The sequence below is a fragment of the Coptis chinensis genome, chromosome 3 (assembly GCF_015680905.1).
Source record: "Coptis chinensis isolate HL-2020 chromosome 3, ASM1568090v1, whole genome shotgun sequence".
Taxonomy (NCBI): domain Eukaryota; kingdom Viridiplantae; phylum Streptophyta; class Magnoliopsida; order Ranunculales; family Ranunculaceae; genus Coptis; species Coptis chinensis.
This window is the reverse complement of record NC_141458.1, coordinates 67325656-67345931: the sequence shown is the minus strand read 5'-3', so window position 1 is coordinate 67345931 and position 20276 is coordinate 67325656. Positions and strand designations below refer to the sequence as shown.

The 20276-nt window shown below is 36.0% G+C and overlaps 1 protein-coding gene and 1 long non-coding RNA gene across 2 annotated transcripts; one reads left to right on the top strand and one right to left on the bottom strand.

Annotated features, from left to right (window-relative positions):
- The first annotated feature begins 208 nt into the window (after nt 1-208).
- LOC147510495 (uncharacterized) lies at nt 209-8315 on the top strand. Its single transcript, XM_086602451.1, has 3 exons — nt 209-1012; nt 7756-7834; nt 8258-8315. Exons 1-3 carry the CDS (start codon nt 614-616, stop codon nt 8275-8277), a joined length of 498 nt encoding a protein of 165 aa, XP_086458577.1. The 5' UTR covers nt 209-613; the 3' UTR covers nt 8278-8315.
- On the bottom strand, nt 3209-7749 carry LOC147510496 (uncharacterized). The gene is made up of 2 exons (XR_015218868.1): nt 4153-7749; nt 3209-4082 (listed from the first exon to the last, which is right to left on the bottom strand). It is a non-coding gene; the product is annotated as an uncharacterized LOC147510496 (long non-coding RNA).
- Nucleotides 8316-20276: the final 11961 nt, after the last annotated feature.

Below are 20276 nucleotides of genomic sequence, written 5' to 3'. Positions count from 1 at the left end.
AAGAAAATCTGGTAATTTTATTTTGAATTAACATACGGATACTGATATATGATATAATTGCAATCCAATATCAGTATGTTATTGAATTGGATTTCTTTAACTGGCCAACAATTGGTATAAAGGAACCAAAGCCATTACAAGCGGCGCCCCTGAACTTAAGTGGGGCATGTAGACATTTCTACCTATTATCTTATTCCGATTAGCCATTCAGAAAGCCAGAGATCAGTGTGTGGGGCACCAAATTAAAAGAGACAATATAAAGGTTCTAGTCCATGTTATTTGCATTCAATTGGCGGCCACACATTTAGACAAATATGCTCTTATACCAATGAGTCCAACCCCACCAGCACAATGAGTTGAACTTGGAGAACAAAATATACCAAAAATCTTTTCCAGCAATACGTACCATCTCTTTCCCCTTCAGTATAGGCAGCTGCACATGGTTTGCCTCTATAACTTATTCAACCACTTCTACAATCAACAATATCTTAATTGCAATACCTTTCGTTAATGATTCCAAGAATTGCACCTTTGTTTTCTTTCCAAGTAACAACATTATATATTGTGTCATGTGCTGGCAAACAATTCAACACATGAACAAGCTGGCCTAGTTATGGATATCCAGGGGAAGCAAAGAAGAGGTACTATGAGTTTTTTCTACAACTCAGGTGCTGGAAATCGCACGCCGGTGGTGGACTTAGCAAAGAAAGCAAAGAAACCATTGTCGCGATTATTGTGGGGTTTGAGGAAGCCAAAGGTTCAGAACAATCAAGAGATAGAAAATCATGCAATAATAAAAGAGAATGAACAGGTGAAGAAATTGGTCGAGGCGAGGAAGTCAATGTCTCACATCGAGACCAACTTGACGTCTGTGGCTACATTCCTTCATGTTAAGGTTTTAGCAGTTGATATGCCTGGTTACATGCAGGTGCATGCCTTTCGGTCTGCTAGACGAACTTTCGACAGTTTAGAAAATTTCAGTTCAAAACACATGGCTTACAACATAAAGAAGGTACATAAATTTCATCATTGACCTCCTTTTCTTGTATTTCTCATGAATATTTTTACAGCAAAGTAAATGGTTTTTGCAATTTATCAAATAATGAGCATTAATCAAACACAACATTAGGAGTTCTCGAAAATTAATTAAACAAACATGAAACATCCCAATTTCCTATAGTACACAAATGGAATATGAAATTTGTCCTCATGACCATAGTTCATGCATGATTTTGGAATTACGTCCTCATGACCATAGTTCATGATTTTGGAATTACGTGAATTCAGACAGCTCAAAAAAAACTGTTGGAGTTCCAATATATTCATATTAAATTTCAGAATTTACCTTTTCCGACCCTATTTGTTATTTTTTATTTTTTTTTTCAAAAACCGATATATATCCAGCGAAATCAGTGCGATTTTGTTCGAAATCACAAACTATATATGCTCACGACTGAAAATAATTTAAGTGCCACCCAATAATTTATATCTAATAAAAAAGGTCTGTATGGGCCCGCATGGCTCCATCCGGGAGCTAACATTGCATTTCACAAGTTATAACATGACACTTTCAAGTGAGCTCAAATAGTGTGATGGTTAGCTAAAGGCGGGTGACACTGGATCAGACTTACAAATTAACAAAGGATATTGAGTTTGAGCCTTTGGGGAAAAGGCTTAAAGGGTCTAAGCCTTTGGGAAAAATTAATTGGGTTGAAAATTCATCGCTAAGCCGTAGGCACGGGCAACCCCCTAGTTGAAAATAATTTGTATTGTTGGGAACATGTAAGAACATAAAATTGTCATTACTAGTTAATAGTTAATGGCCAAAAAATCAACCTCTTTTTCACTCTGAAACGTTATTAATTAATATATCATAGCAGTGGGGCATAAGTGGAACAGAGACTTAACTATGTCCGTCGATACTACAATTGCACCTGCATCTAAACAAAAGATTTAGATAAATAAGCCGGGTGGTTGAAGAAGAGAGAGAGAGAGAGTTGAGTATGTTGTATGGGCTTTGTGGTGAAAAAGAGCATGAGAGAGGGAGTCAAGGGGAGATGGATGAGAGTAGTGGGAGAGTAAAAACGAAACAACATTTAGTACCCCTTACATTGTCAATGCAAGAGTTCGCCATAGATTACAACTGAGTAGGGCAGTCAACAGGACGGATTCGAGCCAGACCTAAAAGAGTCCAGACCTAGCTCGATTGAACTTTTGCAGCTATGTCCAAGCCTGGGCAGCCTAAGTCCATTCAGACACAAGCCTAATCGAGCTTGGCCAAGTACGATTTAGTCAACTAGAAGCAAATTCATCTCTCAAAATTTATTTTGTAGTTGGTCGGAATTGAATATCATGAGGCATGAGCCAAGTAGCCAACAACATTGTGCCTTATCCACAAATAGCACATTTTTTAAATCTTATTCAAAATCTATATCTTAATATTAAAGCTCGCATTAAAAATATTTTTCGATATCTATTAAAATTCTATATTATCTCCTATTAAAATGAGAATTCTTTTTCCTACTAAAAAAAAAATTCTAACATAATTAAAACGATTTATTAGGAAATTAAAAATAATTTTCTACTAAAACGAAATCCTTTCACCAATTAGGACATGATTTTTCACGAAATTTGTTTGTGTTCTTGTGCAAGTTTCCAAAAGAGCCAGTGCATCTGCACATAAAAACTATACTTTGTTTTCAAACCAATAAAAGCCACGAGCACTAGCATTAAAATTCGGGTCGGGCCATTTTTGTTTCAAACTATACTTCGCTTTCAAACCAATAAAAACATTTTTGTTTGAGTACCAGCTACTGTGGCCTACTCAACCAAAATCAACTCAATTATCAAGCCCAATTACATAATTCATTCACTTGTAACCGCATCCACTGCCCTATGCCAAGCCTAATGGATCGCCTGGTTCGCTTCTAGTATGGTCCAACTAACCTTACACATGCCTTAGACCAACCTAGAAGTGTAAAAAAAAACCGTTGACCCATCATCCGGTAGGGCATTCGGTCTTCACCCGCCACCCAAACTCGTACCAATCCGAAAACAGACCCACACCTGCCCCATCACTGTTTTTACGCGGTCGAGCTATGGGTGTAGGTTCTATGTTCAAACCCGACCTGTCAAGCCGCCCAACCAGCACCGTGTCACGTTGACCCAACCCCATTGACCCACACAATTTCAAAACTCAAGTCTAATATTTTTGTATTTTGTTTATATTTTGTTATATTTTCTTTTAACTTTTGTAGGAATTTGAGAGATATGAACACAAACTTATGAATTAAACATCAATTTCAAATATTCAAGTTTGAACATTGGGCAAATATCAAAAGTTCAAATTCAACTTTCGAATTTTGGAGAAGATAAATTATTCATCATTGTATTAATTTCGAATTCTTTTAGTTTATATTTTATTGTTTTGTACCATAGATGTAACGCCCCGATTTTCCAGACAATCGAATATTTAGATACAAGAGTTTGATCCAATTATTCAACCATCTGATAAACCAAGACGTGAGCGGTTTTTGACTCACGTCAGTCCAACTAGAACTAAACTATAAAATACCCCTTTTTAACATATAATTCAAAGAATTTTCGACAAAATTTCCTCCGTATTTTCAACATTTCATAAATTTACAACTTGTCCTAACCTGAAAACCAAATAATATACTTCCATTTAGGATATTAAAACCTCAACCATAAACCCAACTACTAAAAGATATTGATTCGTGGCACCGGCTACTTAACCATCTCGACAATGCCAGTTAAATCAAGTAGCTACAACGCCCCGAAACCAATCTCATACCCCAGATCGGTCTTTCACCCTTGGACGCTAATTAGTGTCATAATTTCTAAAGAAGAAATTCATTCTAATATGGATTTATAATTACAAACAACTAACATTATAACTAAATTATTACAAAACAACTTAAAAGAAATCAATTTAGAACTAAAAGACATAGCTAAGGAACCGTTGTAGCAATCAGAACGCGCTGCACGTTAAAGTTGTCTTAACCATCACGTTTTATGCCTTCTCTGTTTTATAAAAAGTCTGTTCGTCCTTGTAATTATAACTAAATTATTACAAAACAACTTAAAAGAAATCAATTTAGAACTAAAAGACATAGCTCTAACGAACGCTACCGTTGACGTTAGATAGTTAACCATCAGATTTAATAAAAATCAATGTGATATAATAATCAATGTGAATTAAATTTATTAACAGCTGACAAGATTTACATAACGGAATACCTTTCGGCTACATTGCCCTGCTTGGCTTACCATTTTTCTTATAAACTCCCCGCGTGCTAACTTAATTAAACAAATATTTAAGAACACACTTAAACGATCAAAACGATCAACATTAATAACTATAGTTAGATATTATGTACTATGAGATTAACATCATGCTTAACACGTAGAATCATGTGTTAAAACCAAATTAAATAGTAATAACATAGATATAATAACCGGTTTCCTTGTTACCAGGGGTTCAGGTTTTCCTATGGAAGTGGCTGAGCCAGGTGGCTACCTACGTACCATTTTTAAGGGATCAAGCCATTCGTAGTTCTCCTATTGGAGTGTAAGGTTTTATGAAAATGGATTAAGCCCTTCCAATGAGGAAGGCGGTATAGGTTCCTCACTCTTGTTCTAACCATATAACGTCCACTAACCGATTCTCAACCTTGAATCAGTATACTATATCGTACATCCCTTAACTTTTAATCTTTCAAGGATTTTGCCAAATTCTCGAGCAACCGCACAACATATGTATTACTCAACCTAGATAAAAGAAGTAATACACGTAAGAGAACCTATGACAATCGCATGACATTAATATACTTATCTCAATACTACTCTAACAAATAATTAATTAAGCGGGTAATAAAATAATAAATTAATAAAAATATGCACGAATATATTAAAGCTTGATGCGGCTTGTGGCAGCCCGACAATGGCCTGCAGTGACCTAACATGGCATGTAGCGGCCTGACAAATGGCCTGGTAATAGACTCCTTGTGGCCTGACAACGACCTATTGCGGCCTTTTGGAGCACAACTCTCAATACCAATAAAAGAATATCAACTTATTTTTATTTGAACTAGCTAAAATATAGTATCACGAGAAAAATAAACAATAAATTACAAGTGGCCTAGCGTTGTCCCTAACAAATGGCGTAGGAGTGACTTACACATATGAACTGTTTTTCCAGCCAACCAACTAAACATCTCAACATTTAAGCTGGTCCAGTACGGTTAGTGCAAATATAAGATATTCAAAGAAATGGAATACGTACTCTAAATTCCAGTAAAGATGACTCAAGGTGAATACTACCTTCTATGCTTAAATGTAAACATGAAGGTGTGAGAACAGTTTGAAAAAAATCCAAACAATTGCTTAACAACAGGACAGACATAAGGTATGCCACTCTTAAATTAGCTAAGCAAACCTTGACCATTTAAATTTCATGAACAATAATATATTAATAGCTATGCTTAAGTTACCATACCTTTGACTTACCTTCGATATATCTAAATTGGTGGAGCTCAAAGTGAGGGCCAGAGATCCGTTATTCCAGAGAGCGAGAGAAAGAGAATCATCCCCAAAATCTTCAATAATCGATGACCAGCGCATCCTCTTTTCGAAGCAGGAGGTGTTTCTGCTATTCCTCATCCCTCCATAAGTCATGCGACAGCTAGCCTCCCCATACCACAAAACCCTAGATTTTCATCCCCTTTTATTTTCCCCCAATTTTAGAGAGAGAGAGATCGAATGGAAGAGAATCAAACCCCCCGAGAGTTCCGTTGTGTGTGTGTGTGTTTTTTTTTTTCCCAATAGCCCATTAAAACCGGCCCATACTAGAAGCAGGCCCAATAAAAAAAACAAGCCCAATATAATAGAAAGCCCCAATATAAAAATAACTATTAATGAAAATCCCATATCAATAAATCAATCCCCCCAACTGATAATGTTAAACCTCGCCATATAGTACGTAATTACCTAGAGTGGCACTGAACTAACATGTGAAATGACCGGATTGTCCTTAGGTAAAATTCTGGGTCATTACAATAGATCCTCACTCTCATCTTCATTTTATCATGCTATGGAAAATAATCAATTTACAAATGGTAAATCACGATAAATAAGTTTCAAATTTGCAGATATGGTTTTGGGTTCAAATTCAAGTTTTTTTTATTTTTGTTTATTTTTCATTGATTGATTCCATTTTTTTCTCTATGTTGTGAATTGGAAATATATTATTGCAGAATTTGAAAGTTTTTTTTTTTTTTTTTTTGTGAAATTGGGTTAAAATGATAATTTCCACCCGACCCGGATGACCTGCCCAAAACCCGTCCCGTAAGCTGACCCAACAGGTCGGGTGATAGTACTAAGACATAACATTTCAACCCGCCCCGCCCCATCGGGGACCACTGGATTTGTATCTCCTAGACCCACCCCGACCCGACCCATCACTATTTGACCGGCAGTTGACCCATCCCGCCTCATATTACAGCCCTAGGCCAACCTAACATGTGAGCCACATCTCTATGATATTACTACATCTTTCTAGTAGATTCAATCACAAACCTATTGTAAATCTCCATCTATATGGAATTAGTAGTATGACTTATTGAAGGATTCAAACTCCTCTCTACCTATTTTATATATAAAAGAGTCTTATCATTTCCATCAATTGAGATCCACAATGCAAATACATATTCACTTCACTACAACCAATCTTTACAGCTTAGTTGCTGCTTCCTTCTCATGTACTACATCATTAGAGAATTGATCCCAGATCAACAATATCTTGGGTATAGCATCCTTCTTTCTGTTTCAGTCTATCCTCCATCCTCTCTCCATTTCTATACTAATTTGTTACAAACAATTTTGACCCACGATCTTGTATCACCTCATAAGCCCATCGGTTGAATATATACTCTCGTTTTTTAGCCGATGTATTCAACAATACAAGTTTTCATTTCACTATGCTACCACGGTTCTTCATTCTTCAAGCATCAACCAGAGTCAATTGTGGGCCTATGTAGTCTAAGTTCTTGCATAGGTCCCCAAAGAGGGACTAAATTCAATGTCCCTATTTTACTAAGAAAAGCCGACTAGAGTGTTATAAAACCAGCAAAAACCATTGCAAAAGCTCATTTCATTATATTATAAAAAAATTGCTCAGTTTTGGAGAGCTTGCACATCACCCATTAAAATTCAGGGCTAGCCCTGGCTTCAACCACAAATTAGTAGGTCTTCGAGATTGATTATTATTACTAGTAAAAGGTACGTGCTACACACATTTGCAACTGTGTTGCAGCTATGGTTGATTAAGGTTTTTGCAACTGTGTAGGCAACTATTGTTGACTAAGTTTTAGATTAGAGTAGTTTATAATTACCATTTCTATCTTAAAAAGTTTAAATATTTACTTATCTATTAACATGTGCTGGTTGGAATTTAACATTTTTAATATAGGCAAAAACATCATAAAAAAGTGACGAAAAGATGCAAAAATACATAAAAACATATTAAAATACTATTGCCCGATGGTAGGCGCGATTATTAAAGTACTTTAGATTATAGTCGAAATAACCCCATATACCCCAATTTAATTGGACTTGGTTTGTTGGGTTTTCTTTGGCGTTGGGGAATGAATTTTAATAATTAATGTTAGTAACGTAAAAGATTTTATCTTTATTATTATTTAACATTTGTCTCATGGGTGCATACCTTATTGGCAGGAATTTGATGAAGTATACGGCCCTGCTTGGCACTGCATCGTAGGTTCAAGTTTTGGGTCATACGTTACGTACTCAACTGGTTGTTTTCTTTACTTTTGCATTGAAAAGATATATATTTTGGTTTTTAAAACAAAGGTTAAAAAGGCAATTGATTGATTTAATTTGATAGGCTTAATTGTTAGAAAGATTTATAGGTATAGATTGTTAAGTGTATCATGTTATTATGTTTGCTTATAGTTTAAGGCTTTTGGGTGGAGGTTTTGTTGTATATGCTACAAGTTCATGCTCTATTTCTATTATTTTTAGCGTTTTTTAGGTTGGTTTTAGGTTAAAATAAAGAAAACGTGCACTTATATTTTTGTGAGAATAGCAAATGCTAAACCCAACCAATCATTAACATGATGTTAGGATCGGATTTAATATATTTTTGTTTTTTTTTTTTTCGATTGTAAACTTTCCTTAAAACTTAAACTTTGACCAGAAGTTCTACATTGTCATGCAGCCAACGAGGTGGAGGGCTAATCCCAAAGATACTTGTTGGCCCATTTAGCTACTGATTCGGCTTCTTTATTACAATTCCTAGCTATCCAAAAGAAATGAACCAAGAAGGAGTCATTTATTGCATGATAAGCCGTCATTGTTTCTTGAATCTGATTGTAATTGTCTTGAACTCCATAGAAAAATGTTATCTTTTGCGGCGAGAGCTTTCATTAATCTTTGGTTATCACCGAAGTACCACCAGATTTGAAATCAGTAGTCTCGAGCAAGAAGTATGGCTGCAACACCTTTACATTCTGCCAAGATCGCACTTTCGCTTTGAACTTACTATAAACCGCACCAAGTGTGCTTCCATCTTGTCGTTTGCATACGTTTCGCTCTTTCCTCCTGCCTTTTTTTTTGTCTCATAGGCTCCATCACAAGAAACCTTATGCCATTGCTCGTGACTTCACTCTCTTCTCGATCTTGAACTCTATTTCTTGAGAATTACTCGCTACATTTGTATGAGTTACCACTGTTTGGTAAGCTTCAAAGACTCTTGCTGCATGAGAGTTTGTGTGACCATAGATTTCTTGAAAGCTAAATTCTTTTTTTTCAAACCTAATCATATTTCGGGTTTTCCAAATCTGCTCTAAAAGACATAGTGCATAGGTCTTTGCATACTGACCTTCCAAGTCCTCTTTCTTCAATCCCCATTCTAGCAAGGAATCTAGTGCCGCTCTAACATCTTTCTTCTCGTTCTGCATCATTCTTTGTCCGAGAATAGAACCCATCCAAAGTGCTCTGGCCCATTCACATCCTATAAAGAGGTGGTAGTCTGTTTCAATTTCTTTTTGACAAAAAGAGCAGCTGGCATCTCCTTTGAATTTTCTTCTTAATAAAACATCTCCAGTAGTCAATCCTCCCATATATAGCTTCCATAGAAATAACTGAGTACCTGCATCTATATCTAGCTTCCATATTCTTCTTATAGTTCTGCAGTTACTTTTTGAGCACTCTCCCTTCTCAGTTTCTCTTATAAGCATCTTGTAGGCTGATTTTACTGTAAGGATTCCTTTGCTATCTCTCCACCAGATGAGCTTATCTTGAGAGGTGGGATTGACTTCCTTGAGGTTGATGCATTCCACGATTGGTTTGGGAAACAATTCTCCCAACCTATCTTGATTCCAATCTGTTGAATCATTTTCTAACAGATGACTTACATGTGTACTATCATCCACTGCCGAGAAAGAGAAGTTATCAATGACATGGTCTAACAGCCGGATTGGTTTATTGTTAAGGAGCAACCAAGGTTCAGTAAAAGTATGTATACTATTACCATCTCCTAGTTTCCACATGTATCCTTCCTTCACTGAGTCCATACTTTTCACAACTCCTTTCCAGAAATAGGATGTAGGTTTTTTTTTTCTAGATGTGTCTTGTGAAATCATTTCCCATTGATATAAACTTCTGAATGTCTTAGCCCAAATAGAATCAGGATCATTTATCATTCTCCAGCTGTGTTTTGCAAGCATTGCCATGTTCATGTCTCTTGCTCTTCTGAATCCTAAGCCTCCATTCATCTTTGCTTTGCATAGTTTTTCCCAGCTTAGGGTGTGCCACGCATTTGAATTTGCATTGCCATTCCACCAGAAATCCCTATTGATCTGATCCAACTTATCACATATACTAGTAGGTAAATGATACACACCCATAGCATATATTGGAACTGTTTGACCCACTGCTTCAACCAGAGTTGTTCGACTTGCTTGTGAGAGAACCTTGGCCTTCCATCCTGCAACTTTTTTCTGTAATCTGTCCACCAGATATTCGAAATCTTGCCCTTTTTTCTTACCCAGTAAAATTGGCACACCCAAATACTTTTCTTTTTCCATGAATCTTCTCACTTTCCATTTTCTAAGAAGAATCTTTTGGTGCCGCTGATGTACATTCCGACTGAAGAAAGCACTAGACTTCATCCGATTAACTTCTTGACTGTGGTATTGCTGCAAAGATCTTGACCAAGTATTTCCTTCATGTTACGGGGCTTGATTCAAACTTGCCTTCTTGAATACTATCAAAATCATCGATATAACAAATGATTGATTGGAGGAGAGTTTTGTCTCATCTTAATTCCATCGAGCTTCTTTTCTTCTTCGCCTTTTCCAGCCGGTCTTGGCGATTGCTTACGTAAGAAGAATGAATAAATATGGAGACAAGGGGTCTCCTTGCCTTAGACCTCTTTGAGGAAGAATGTGACTCAAGGGTGAACCATTTAAAAGAACTCTATATGATACTGTCTCTAGACATTTTCTAATCATAGCTATCCATTTGTTACTGAAACCAAGCTTTTCAAAAACTTGATATAAGAACTGCCACTCCACCCTATCAAAAGCCTTTTTCATATCCAATTTGAGAGCTAGCCATCCTTGTTTCTTCTTTTCCATTCTACTCATGTGATGGAAAATTTAATTTTACCAATCCTATGTTGTCACCAATGAATCTTCCTTTGACAAAAGCACCTTGAAAAGGGATATTATTTTGTGTAAAGAGGGCTTTTAATCTATTGGCAAGGAGTTTTGAAATGATTTTGTAGGTGAAGTTGCAAAGACTGATGGGTCGAAATTTTGAGATGTGGTCTGGGGAAGGGATTTTGGGAATCAAAGTTATAAAGGTTTCATTCAAATCAGGTGGGAGCATGTTATAAAGGAAGAAATTCTTAACAGTTTTGGTGATGAGAGGCCCTACTATATCCCAACAACTTTGATAAAACACCCCCTGAAAGCCATCAGGTCCTGGTGCTTTAAGGGGGTGTAACTTCTTGACAACATTCCATATTTCCGTATCAGTAGGTATCTTTCCCAAAATATCATTCTCTCGACTTGTTATAACAGGTTTGAATAGGTTAAGAATAGAAGAATCAGTTTTTGGGCTATCTGTGCTAAAAGATCAGTGAAAAAAGAATTAACCACTCCACTTACCTCCTCTCTGCCCTTTTTCCAAATCCCTTGTTCATTTTTGAGTTTATCTATCTTATTTTTCCTTCTCCTATATACAGTGGAGATATGAAAAAACTTCGTATTCCTCGTCATAGTCTTTTACCCAATTTTGACTTGACTTCTGCCTCCACATGCTAGCCTCTCGCTCAATTAACTCTACCAACTTGGATTTCAAGCTTTGAATCTTCTGATACTTCCTTTCAGTCATGTCCCCAGTCATCAACTTCTCAAGCTGTTTTTTAACATTTCTAATCTCAAAAACCACATTCCCAAACTCTCTCTTGTTCCATACCTTTAGTTTCTCCCTTGTGGCTTTTTTTTTACGTGCTACCCGGTGACATACTCTCATTTTCTTCCACTCGAGTTCGGGCATGCTCAATAACATTTTTACAGTTGTCATCTCTCAACCACATTTTTCATAAAATCTGAAAGGCTTCTTTGTGATTGGCTCGGCTTTATGTAAACTTATGAAAAGGGCAAGATGATCGATGAAACATTTGTGATCTGTTGTGACTTTAGCCTCCGGAAAAATTCCATCCATGAAGTAGTAGCTAATGCTCTGTCTAACCTCTCCATTATGTGACTTCCATATGCTCTATTATTGCACCATGTAAATTTTGAACCTCTGTATCCTAAATCAACCAATCCAATGCCATTTATAAAGTCATTAAAGTCTACCATGCTTTCGCTTCTAATATTATTCCCCTCCTTCTTTTCATCTAAACTTGTTATTGCATTAAAATCCCGAAAAGAATCGTGGGTCGTCTATATGATAAGCTAAACTTGTTAACTCATCCCAAACTTTCTTCCGATGATGAGAAATTGGTTCTCCATAGACAAATGTAAATACCCAAGATGATGATACAGAGCCAAGATTTGTAACTTTGCCTGTGACATAGTTCTTTGTTGCTGCCTGTATCTCCACATTACAATCTTCCTTCCATAGAACTGTGAGACCACCTTTTCTTCCATCCGCTGGTACTACATGACTACCTTGATATTTTAACTGCTTCCTTACTGTTTCCATTCTTGTTCCTGTTGCTTTAGTCTCAGACAAGCAAATGACATCCGGATCGTGGGCACCGATGAGGTCCTTTATGATATGAACTGAAGAGGAGGTGCCCATCCCCCGACAGTTTAAGGCTATCATGCCTAAAAGTTACCACCTAGTGAGCAAAATATGCTCTTCCAAAAAAGGGACACTTGATCCTGAGCTTAATCAGCTCTGATAAAAAATGGAATCAGCTGAACACAGAAGCTACTTGTACACCTTCCTCTTCCTGAGTTTCAAAGAAAACTCCTGGAAAGAAAGAACTTCACATACTACCAGATTATCCCTTATATCTTCAATCAAATCTCAATCTAACCCGCCACAAAACCCTTGTCCAGAAGTTAGGAAGATAACCAAGACCATCAATCCCCTGAAGCAGCGCACTAAGCAGGTCTATTCCGGAGAGAGCAATCCAATAATCAATCTTATTTTGGTAATCAATGAGTGATTTGCAACTGTGAAGATGAAGATACCTATAATGGCTGGAATGGAGTTGGGATTTTTTGCTATTATCCACAAACTACTTCCCCAACAAGTGTCTTCTCTCCCAACAACAACACAATCAACTTACTGATACAAATCCGAATTGAATTAAGGTGATGATCTTCCATAAATAAACCCAAAAGAAGCTAATTTGAGGATTTGGTAGATTTTAGTTCTTCCTCTTGAGAGGCAGGAGTTTATGAGTAGACCCAGAGATTGGATCTCCTTCACCACTTCACTAATGATGAGCTAGTAGCGAAACTCTGGCAGAATCGGTCGGAATTTCAAAACTCAGGTGGACTCAGTTGGAACTCAGTTGGAGATATTGTATCTAGGACGCAACATCCACCACATACCAACATTTAATATATTGTCCACATTGACAGTGATCAATGAGGGCACGTGCAGGGATTTTCTCAGAACGCCCTTATACATGCAAGTAGTGACCCAACATTGTTTATCCGAAATCTCATACGACTTCCCATTTAATGCGGGTCAAACTATTTGAAAATCCGGCACGCAAGGAGGGGATTTTCAAATCTAGCTATCTATCTAATAAAAAGTAATGGTATGGAGCCCACAAAGACTCCATCCAATAGTTCTCTAAGTTGTGACCCATTCTAAGTGTTTGGAGAGTTTGTGTAATTTTGTTAAGTGTAATCAATACTATTGGATCTATCCAAAATCAACCAAAAGTCAACAATTGCAATATCTAGCCCATAAAGCTTAGCGCTTCCAATTGATTTGGGCTTATAGATAATGGGTAATTGGGATGGCCTGGGCTGTATTTATAAATTCATATTTTACAATCGATGAGTTGTCGGGATAATGTAGCAGGCGCGTCGAGGTCTCGCGGGCCGTAGGCACGGGCATACCCTAGTACCAAATAATTTGAAATCATACCAACAATCATTTCTGCGTATAGGCCTATACACCCAAAGGCTCCCCAAACGTAAATCTTGTCCATCGAGCAATTGATCAAGGAATTGAACTCAAACGACTTTGTCTATGATGTGAGAGTAAACCCCATGATGTATCACATAAATACGTACACCAAGCATCAAGAACTATAATTATGGAATAAATTTAAGTGGAAATATAATTGAGCTGCTTAATCAAATAAAATCCTGATATGTATTGAGTTCAAACTATAGTTCGGAATTTCGGAATTTTCGGAATTCCGACAAATTCAAAAACTGAAATTTATTAAATTTCGACCCTTGTTATATTCTGAATTTCAAATATTTCGACTCTATATTCGGAATTCCGTTTTTTTGAAAAACCGAAATTCCATTGGAGTTTCGTTCGGAATCACGAACTATAGTTCAAACATGGACCAATAACGGTGTTGGCAGATTGTACCGTTGGTCTCAGCTGGATGGTGAAATTTTTTAAGACATCTGATGTTAGTGATGTATATATTCCTTTCCAATTTATTACCCAATAAAACGAATAGCAACTATGTAGTATGTACTATTCATAGTTCGTGATTTCGACGAAATTTTTGAAATTCCATCTAATATTTCGGTTTTTGTGAAATTTGAAATTTCAGATTAAGAGTCGAAAGAATATAAATTTCAAAATGTACTCAAAATATAGAGGAATAAAAGTCAGAATTTCAGTTTTTAGATTTGTCGGAATTTCTAAAATTTTGAAATCTTGAACTATGGTACTACTCCACTAACCAAAAATAATAATAACAAATAAAAAATAAAACTTCTAAAGCTAAGTGATTAGATTCCATACTCGATCTAGACCAAACTCGTGAAAAGATTTGATAAATTTGAATGGATAGGTTTGGACCATGAAAACTTGGATTTTGTGTGATAAATGGTCGGGCCTCTTTATCTAAAACATGTCTTACGCCTTGTACCAAATCCTTGGTAATAATGGTCCCCAATCGATATAATTAATATAATAATCTACCCCTACTAAGAGGGCATTTCTATTTTTTGTTGTGACACATCAGCGTTTTTAGTGGATGAAAATAGTTAAAAACGAGTCAAGTATCAATGCGAAATCCAAAAATTTCTTGTTTCGATTTTGCACGGCACAAGTTGTTCCGTCTAGACATTTTTTTTTTTTTTTTTTTTTTTTTTTTTTTTTTTTTTTTTTTTTTTTAAACGGCAAAAGTTGTCCCGTCTATCATTTTCCTCAATTTCTATGGCACCAAACCATTTTCACGTCCATCATTTCCTTCCATTTTCTACACTATATATCAAATGAATCACAGGTGAAACATCAACACATTTTTTTCATTTCTTCGTCTCCTCTCATTAGTCATAAACTTTTTATATTTTGTCTCATAGGTTCTAGTAGTCATAATAGCAATTGGTGCGAAAGAGTAAGTGAACTAATTTTCGACGATGATGATGAAAATACCGCAATCGTTCAACAAATGCAAAGTGATGTAGTTGTAGTAGCGTCAATGATTCCTGCTTTCAACGCTTTTATCTATACCAAAATGGGGTGGATCTGTTGATGGTAGAGAATACACTAACCGCGATCGTGTTGGTGCGCATGAACGGTTGGTGGCTGATTATTTTGCTGCTAGACCAACTTATAAAGCAAATGTAACACCCTCATTTTATTAAATGTCCAAAATTAATTATTTTGCAAAATAATAATAATAATAATGATATAATATTGACTAAGTCTTAAGTTAAGTGGAGTGAATATGTATGTTTGACTTTTAAAAAAAAATGAGAAAATAGTTTGTTTGGTTTGAAAATGATTTAATAGGAAAATTTTTAAGTTTTAAAATAAAGTGTAGAGATTTTACTAGTAAGGAAATATTGAGAGAATAATTTCGTAATTTATGGGAGAAAATATGGAAAGTTTCTTAAAGTAAAATATGGCAGAGAATTCTTTAGAATGGGATGGTTTATAAAAAAAAATGGAGAATTTTTAAGAAAACAAAATTTTTCATTAGAACTAGACAAGTTAAAACAAAGAAGAACGGAGCCCGGATTGTGCATCTCTTATCTAAATGTGGATCGGATTGGTGGCGTTCTATTTTATATATTTTTCTGCAGGAATACGAAGGTGAGTAGATATTTTATGAATTTCTTTTATATAAAAAAATTCTCATTATTTGTTGATTTCACAATGCTGGAAAATGGTCTGTATTTGTTGATTTCACAATGCTGGAAAATGGTCTGTGCTCATACTGTGTTTTGATCCTGTTTTGATATGTTTTTTTTCTATGTCTTTATTCTATTTTTCTCTCATCTAGTTTAATTGTTGAACTGATAAAAGTTAGTATTTTTAGTTGTTAATCATTGGAACTCTTAATTGAATCTGCTGGAGCTCGGAATAGGTCGTTAATGGCGGCTAAAGCCAAAAACAAAGAAATTGCCCAGTCTATGATTTGAAATGTGTTATTTGAATCTAGATGTTGTTTATTATGTTTTGATTTTGGTTGGATGATGTTTGGTGGTATTACGGGTGGTTGTCGAAGCTTTGAATCAGGCATTAATGGCGTCGCCTGTCTTGATTTTTGTTATAAACTCTTGTTGTTGTGATTTGAATTGGTTGGTTTGTTGTGGGTTGTTGATGGTTGTTTAGGTGCTGGAGAGTGGTGCGATTGAAGCTTTGACAAATGTTAATGGCGGTTGAGATCTAGATTGGGGAGAGATCTCGACAATTGTTAAAAGGGTGTGGTGGGTTAATTAAAGATGTTTGGTTTTTTGATGAGGAGTGAAACCGTGGGTATGAGGAAGTGAGGAGTAGCTGATCCGGTGGTGGCTGGTGGCGGAGGGAGCTGGTGAGGGAGATGACTTCGGTTGGGCTCGGGCTTGGGTTTTAGATTAGTTTTCTTTGGGTTGGTTTAGTTTAAGTTCTTTGGGCCGAACCCATTTGTGTTTTGGGCCAGTTTCTCTTATTTCTTTGGGTCAGTTTTCATTTTTATGTGGGCTGATCTTTATGTCCCCAATTGGGTCAGGTTGAATAAATGGGCTAGTTTTAGACTTTTGGTGTTGGGCTTTTCCCCTTGTTTTGTTTTGGATAATTGGGTTAGGACCATGGGTTGAACTGTTTTAAACATGGGTTTGGGTTAGGACCTGGTTGACCACCGGTCTAGGACTTTTGACTGTTGGGCTTGACCTGTTGACCAGTCAACCCTTTGACTGTTGACCATTGAATGTTGATTGTTTATTATGTTACATTTTGATATATTAAATTTTATGGACTAATCATATGGTAGAATGTTGTGGAAGCCTGTATAAAATGGTTTGTCATTATCTAAGAAAGATTTGACGTTGATATTGTATAATTTTTGACACGTTACGAGATTGAAATTGTAAGAGACATGATATTCCTAAAACGCTATAAAAATGTTATGCGATACGTTTGGAGTAATGGTGACTTTATGTGGTATGTTGAAATTGTTGTTCTGTTAAATGATATCATATGTTAGGATATCTATTAAATGCAATACCTTTGAGAAATAAATGTAAACGCTCCATCATTATATCTGTGAGATGCTACTATGAGGTAGTATAATATTTGCGGATATTTCCCACGGGATTGTGGTTTAGTGCAATAATTTATTTGGCACGTGAAAGAAAGAAAGACGTTATGAGATGTATTGAGATATTTCTAAATATTGTGGCTTAGTGCAATAATGTATTTGGCATGCACATGATAAAGTGAAATGGTTATGAGATATAAATGTATGACACCTGAATAAATTACGTAACGAAAATCCTAGAACGTAGCTACCATAACTTATGTGATTGGCCCATGTGTAGGGCGTATGTGATATGATTGGCCCTTGTATAGGGTATATGAGATGTTGATTGACCCATGTGTAGGGCAATCGTAGCCGAATAGTGGCTTGATTTTTCTTGTTCGTAAAATTAAAACGAGACGCACGATATTTTATGCCGAATAGTGGCAGTACCCACATAATAGTGTTCGTGTGGGGGTTACCTGGTATGCGATATCCCGCTTAGGGTAACTACGCACGTAGTGGTTCATTATGTGAGGGGATTCATGTGGATGTATATGTTCGGCGTTGGGAAGCGACTGTGGTAGCCAGGGAAACTAGGTAAGATATAGAGACGACGTGATTCTAGAGACACTTGAAGAAACTCTAAACAATAATTGTGATGATATATCAAAGTGTACGTTAAATCTATAATAAATGATTTATTGTAATTTATGTTCCATTCCCAATGGTTTTGCAGAAGGGTGGGTTGAATTGATTATTTATGCAGGTGTGACCCACTCTGTGATTAGGCCTACACCAGTTTAAGTATAGAGTAAGTTTTAGTTTTGTTATTTTATTATTAGATGCAGTTGATCTAGTACGGTTTGAAGCTAAGGCGGCTCGGTGGAGGAACTAAATGCCTTAGTATTATTGAATTGGAAGCTAAGACGCCTCAGTGGAGGAAACTACGTACCTGCCTTAATTATTGTACTTCAGAACGTTGTATTATTCGTTGGATGTTAAGGCGCCTCGGTGGAGGAACTAATTGCCTTATTGATTGTGTATATATATATATAAGTATGATTTATATTTTAGGGCTACTCATATCATCATTGTTTATAATGCTGACCCGATTTGCATGTTTGCTTATCGGGTGTGTTCATAAAATGAACACAATTGATAAGTCTTGATAGGATTAGTGTTGAAGAAGGTTGATTGCTGCTTGTGGTTCGCGTTAGCGTCTCATTACAAGATATGTTTTGTTTTCCCTTGAGGTGCAGTAGATTTTAATTGAGACAATATTTTTTGTATTTTCAGTTGTAATTATAATTAAAGAGTTGTTGAAAGGAAATTTGTAACTTAATTATATTTGTGAATTTTGTAATGAAGATAAATTTTGTTTATTTCAAAAAATTTATTGGTTTCCAATTATTGGAATAGTTAAATGGATAATGGGTTTTCGAAAGTTGAGAGTGCATCACACCTCGAAAATCGAAGTCGGGAACAAATATTGTTTTTCCGATTTTTTCGAAATTCGGGGTGTGACAGCAGGTAAGTTTCTTCATAGGTTTCGTATGAGATGACCATTTTTTAACAATATATTGGAAGTTGTCACTAATTTTGATCCATATTTTAAGTCTTCTTGTGATGCTTTTGGTTTGCCTGAGGTTTCGGGTTTGGTAAAAATGACAGATGCAATACAGATGCTTGCTTATGGTTGTCTAGCTGATTCAATGGATCACTGGATAAAACTTGCTGAGAGTACGACCCGAGAATCACTTCATCATTTTTGCAATGCAGTTGCCAACTGTTTTGAAGAACAGTACCTGAGAAGCCCAATGGAAGAAGATGTAACACATTTGCTTGCAGGAGGTGAAGAACGCGGTTGGCCAAGTATGTTGGGTAGTTTAGACTGTATGCATTGGGTATGGAAAAATTGTCCAACTGTGTGGCATGGAACTCATTTGGGCCATGCTAGAAAAGCAACTGTGATTTTGGAAGCACTTGTAGACCAGGAGCTATGGTTTTGGCACGTATACTTTGGAATGGCTGGATCGTGTAATGATCTTAATGTATTAGATAATTCTCATTTATTTGATAATTTAGTCAGAGGAACAGCTTCAGCTTGTGTTTATCAAGTTAATAACAATCCTTACAACATGGGCTACTACCTTGCTGATGGAATATATCGACTATGGGCTACACTAATTCAAACAATCTTATCTCCTGCTACTCCCATGGATACTAACTTTGCAAAAGTGCAAGAAGCAGCTCGTAAAGACGTGGAACATGGTTTTGGTGTTTTATATGCTAGATTTGCAATTGTTAGCAGGCCTACTCGTCAGTGGGACAGAGGAGCTTTATCCCATATAATGAAGACATGTATTATACTTCATAACATAATTGTTGAGAATGAACGTAATGTACAACTTCCAAAGTGGAAACCACCTTCAGATGAACAGTTGTGGCATGAAGTTGAGATGCAGAGTAATGACTATTTGTTTGTGCAAAACATAGTAGCCAGGACATTAAGTATTCGTTGTGGAGCTACTAATCAACAATTGAAGAATGATCTGGTTGAACATCATTGGGCACGTTATGGTGCACGCCACAACCAAAGGAACAACTAATAAGTTTGTTTAAGTTTGATTTGTCTGAGTTGAATTTTCTGTTATCTGTGTTTTTTAATAAGTGTGCTTTCTGTATTTTCTGTTAAGTGTACATTCATAAAATTTGTTTTGTTTAAATAAGATTGTGATTTGTTGAATAAGATTTGCACATACTTGAAATTAAAAATGTAAGACGACAATTATTTTTCCATTATGTCGTAACAATATTTAGTATTTCGGAATTTGATATTTATTTCTTGGTCAACGGGTTAGTAAATGTGGGCTTGACTTTTTGATAGAAAGAGAAAGGAGGGAAAATTAGTATTTTGAATTTTGAATTTTTGGGTAGAGATTTTTAATATTTGGAAAGTTTTCAAAAGATATATTAATATAAGGTATATAATAAATATAGTACTTATAGTATAGAAGAATATTCTATAATTAGGAATAGAGATAGTTGGTAAAATAGG

Coding starts and splice junctions, on each gene's coding strand:
- LOC147510495 (XM_086602451.1), top strand. CDS start 614: ATGGATATCCAGGGGAAGCAAAGAAGAGGTACTATGAGTTTTTTCTAC. Junction 1,013..7,755: donor TGGCTTACAACATAAAGAAG/GTACATAAATTT, acceptor CCTTATTGGCAG/GAATTTGATGAAGTATACGG. Junction 7,835..8,257: donor ATACGTTACGTACTCAACTG/GTTGTTTTCTTT, acceptor ATTGTCATGCAG/CCAACGAGGTGGAGGGCTAA.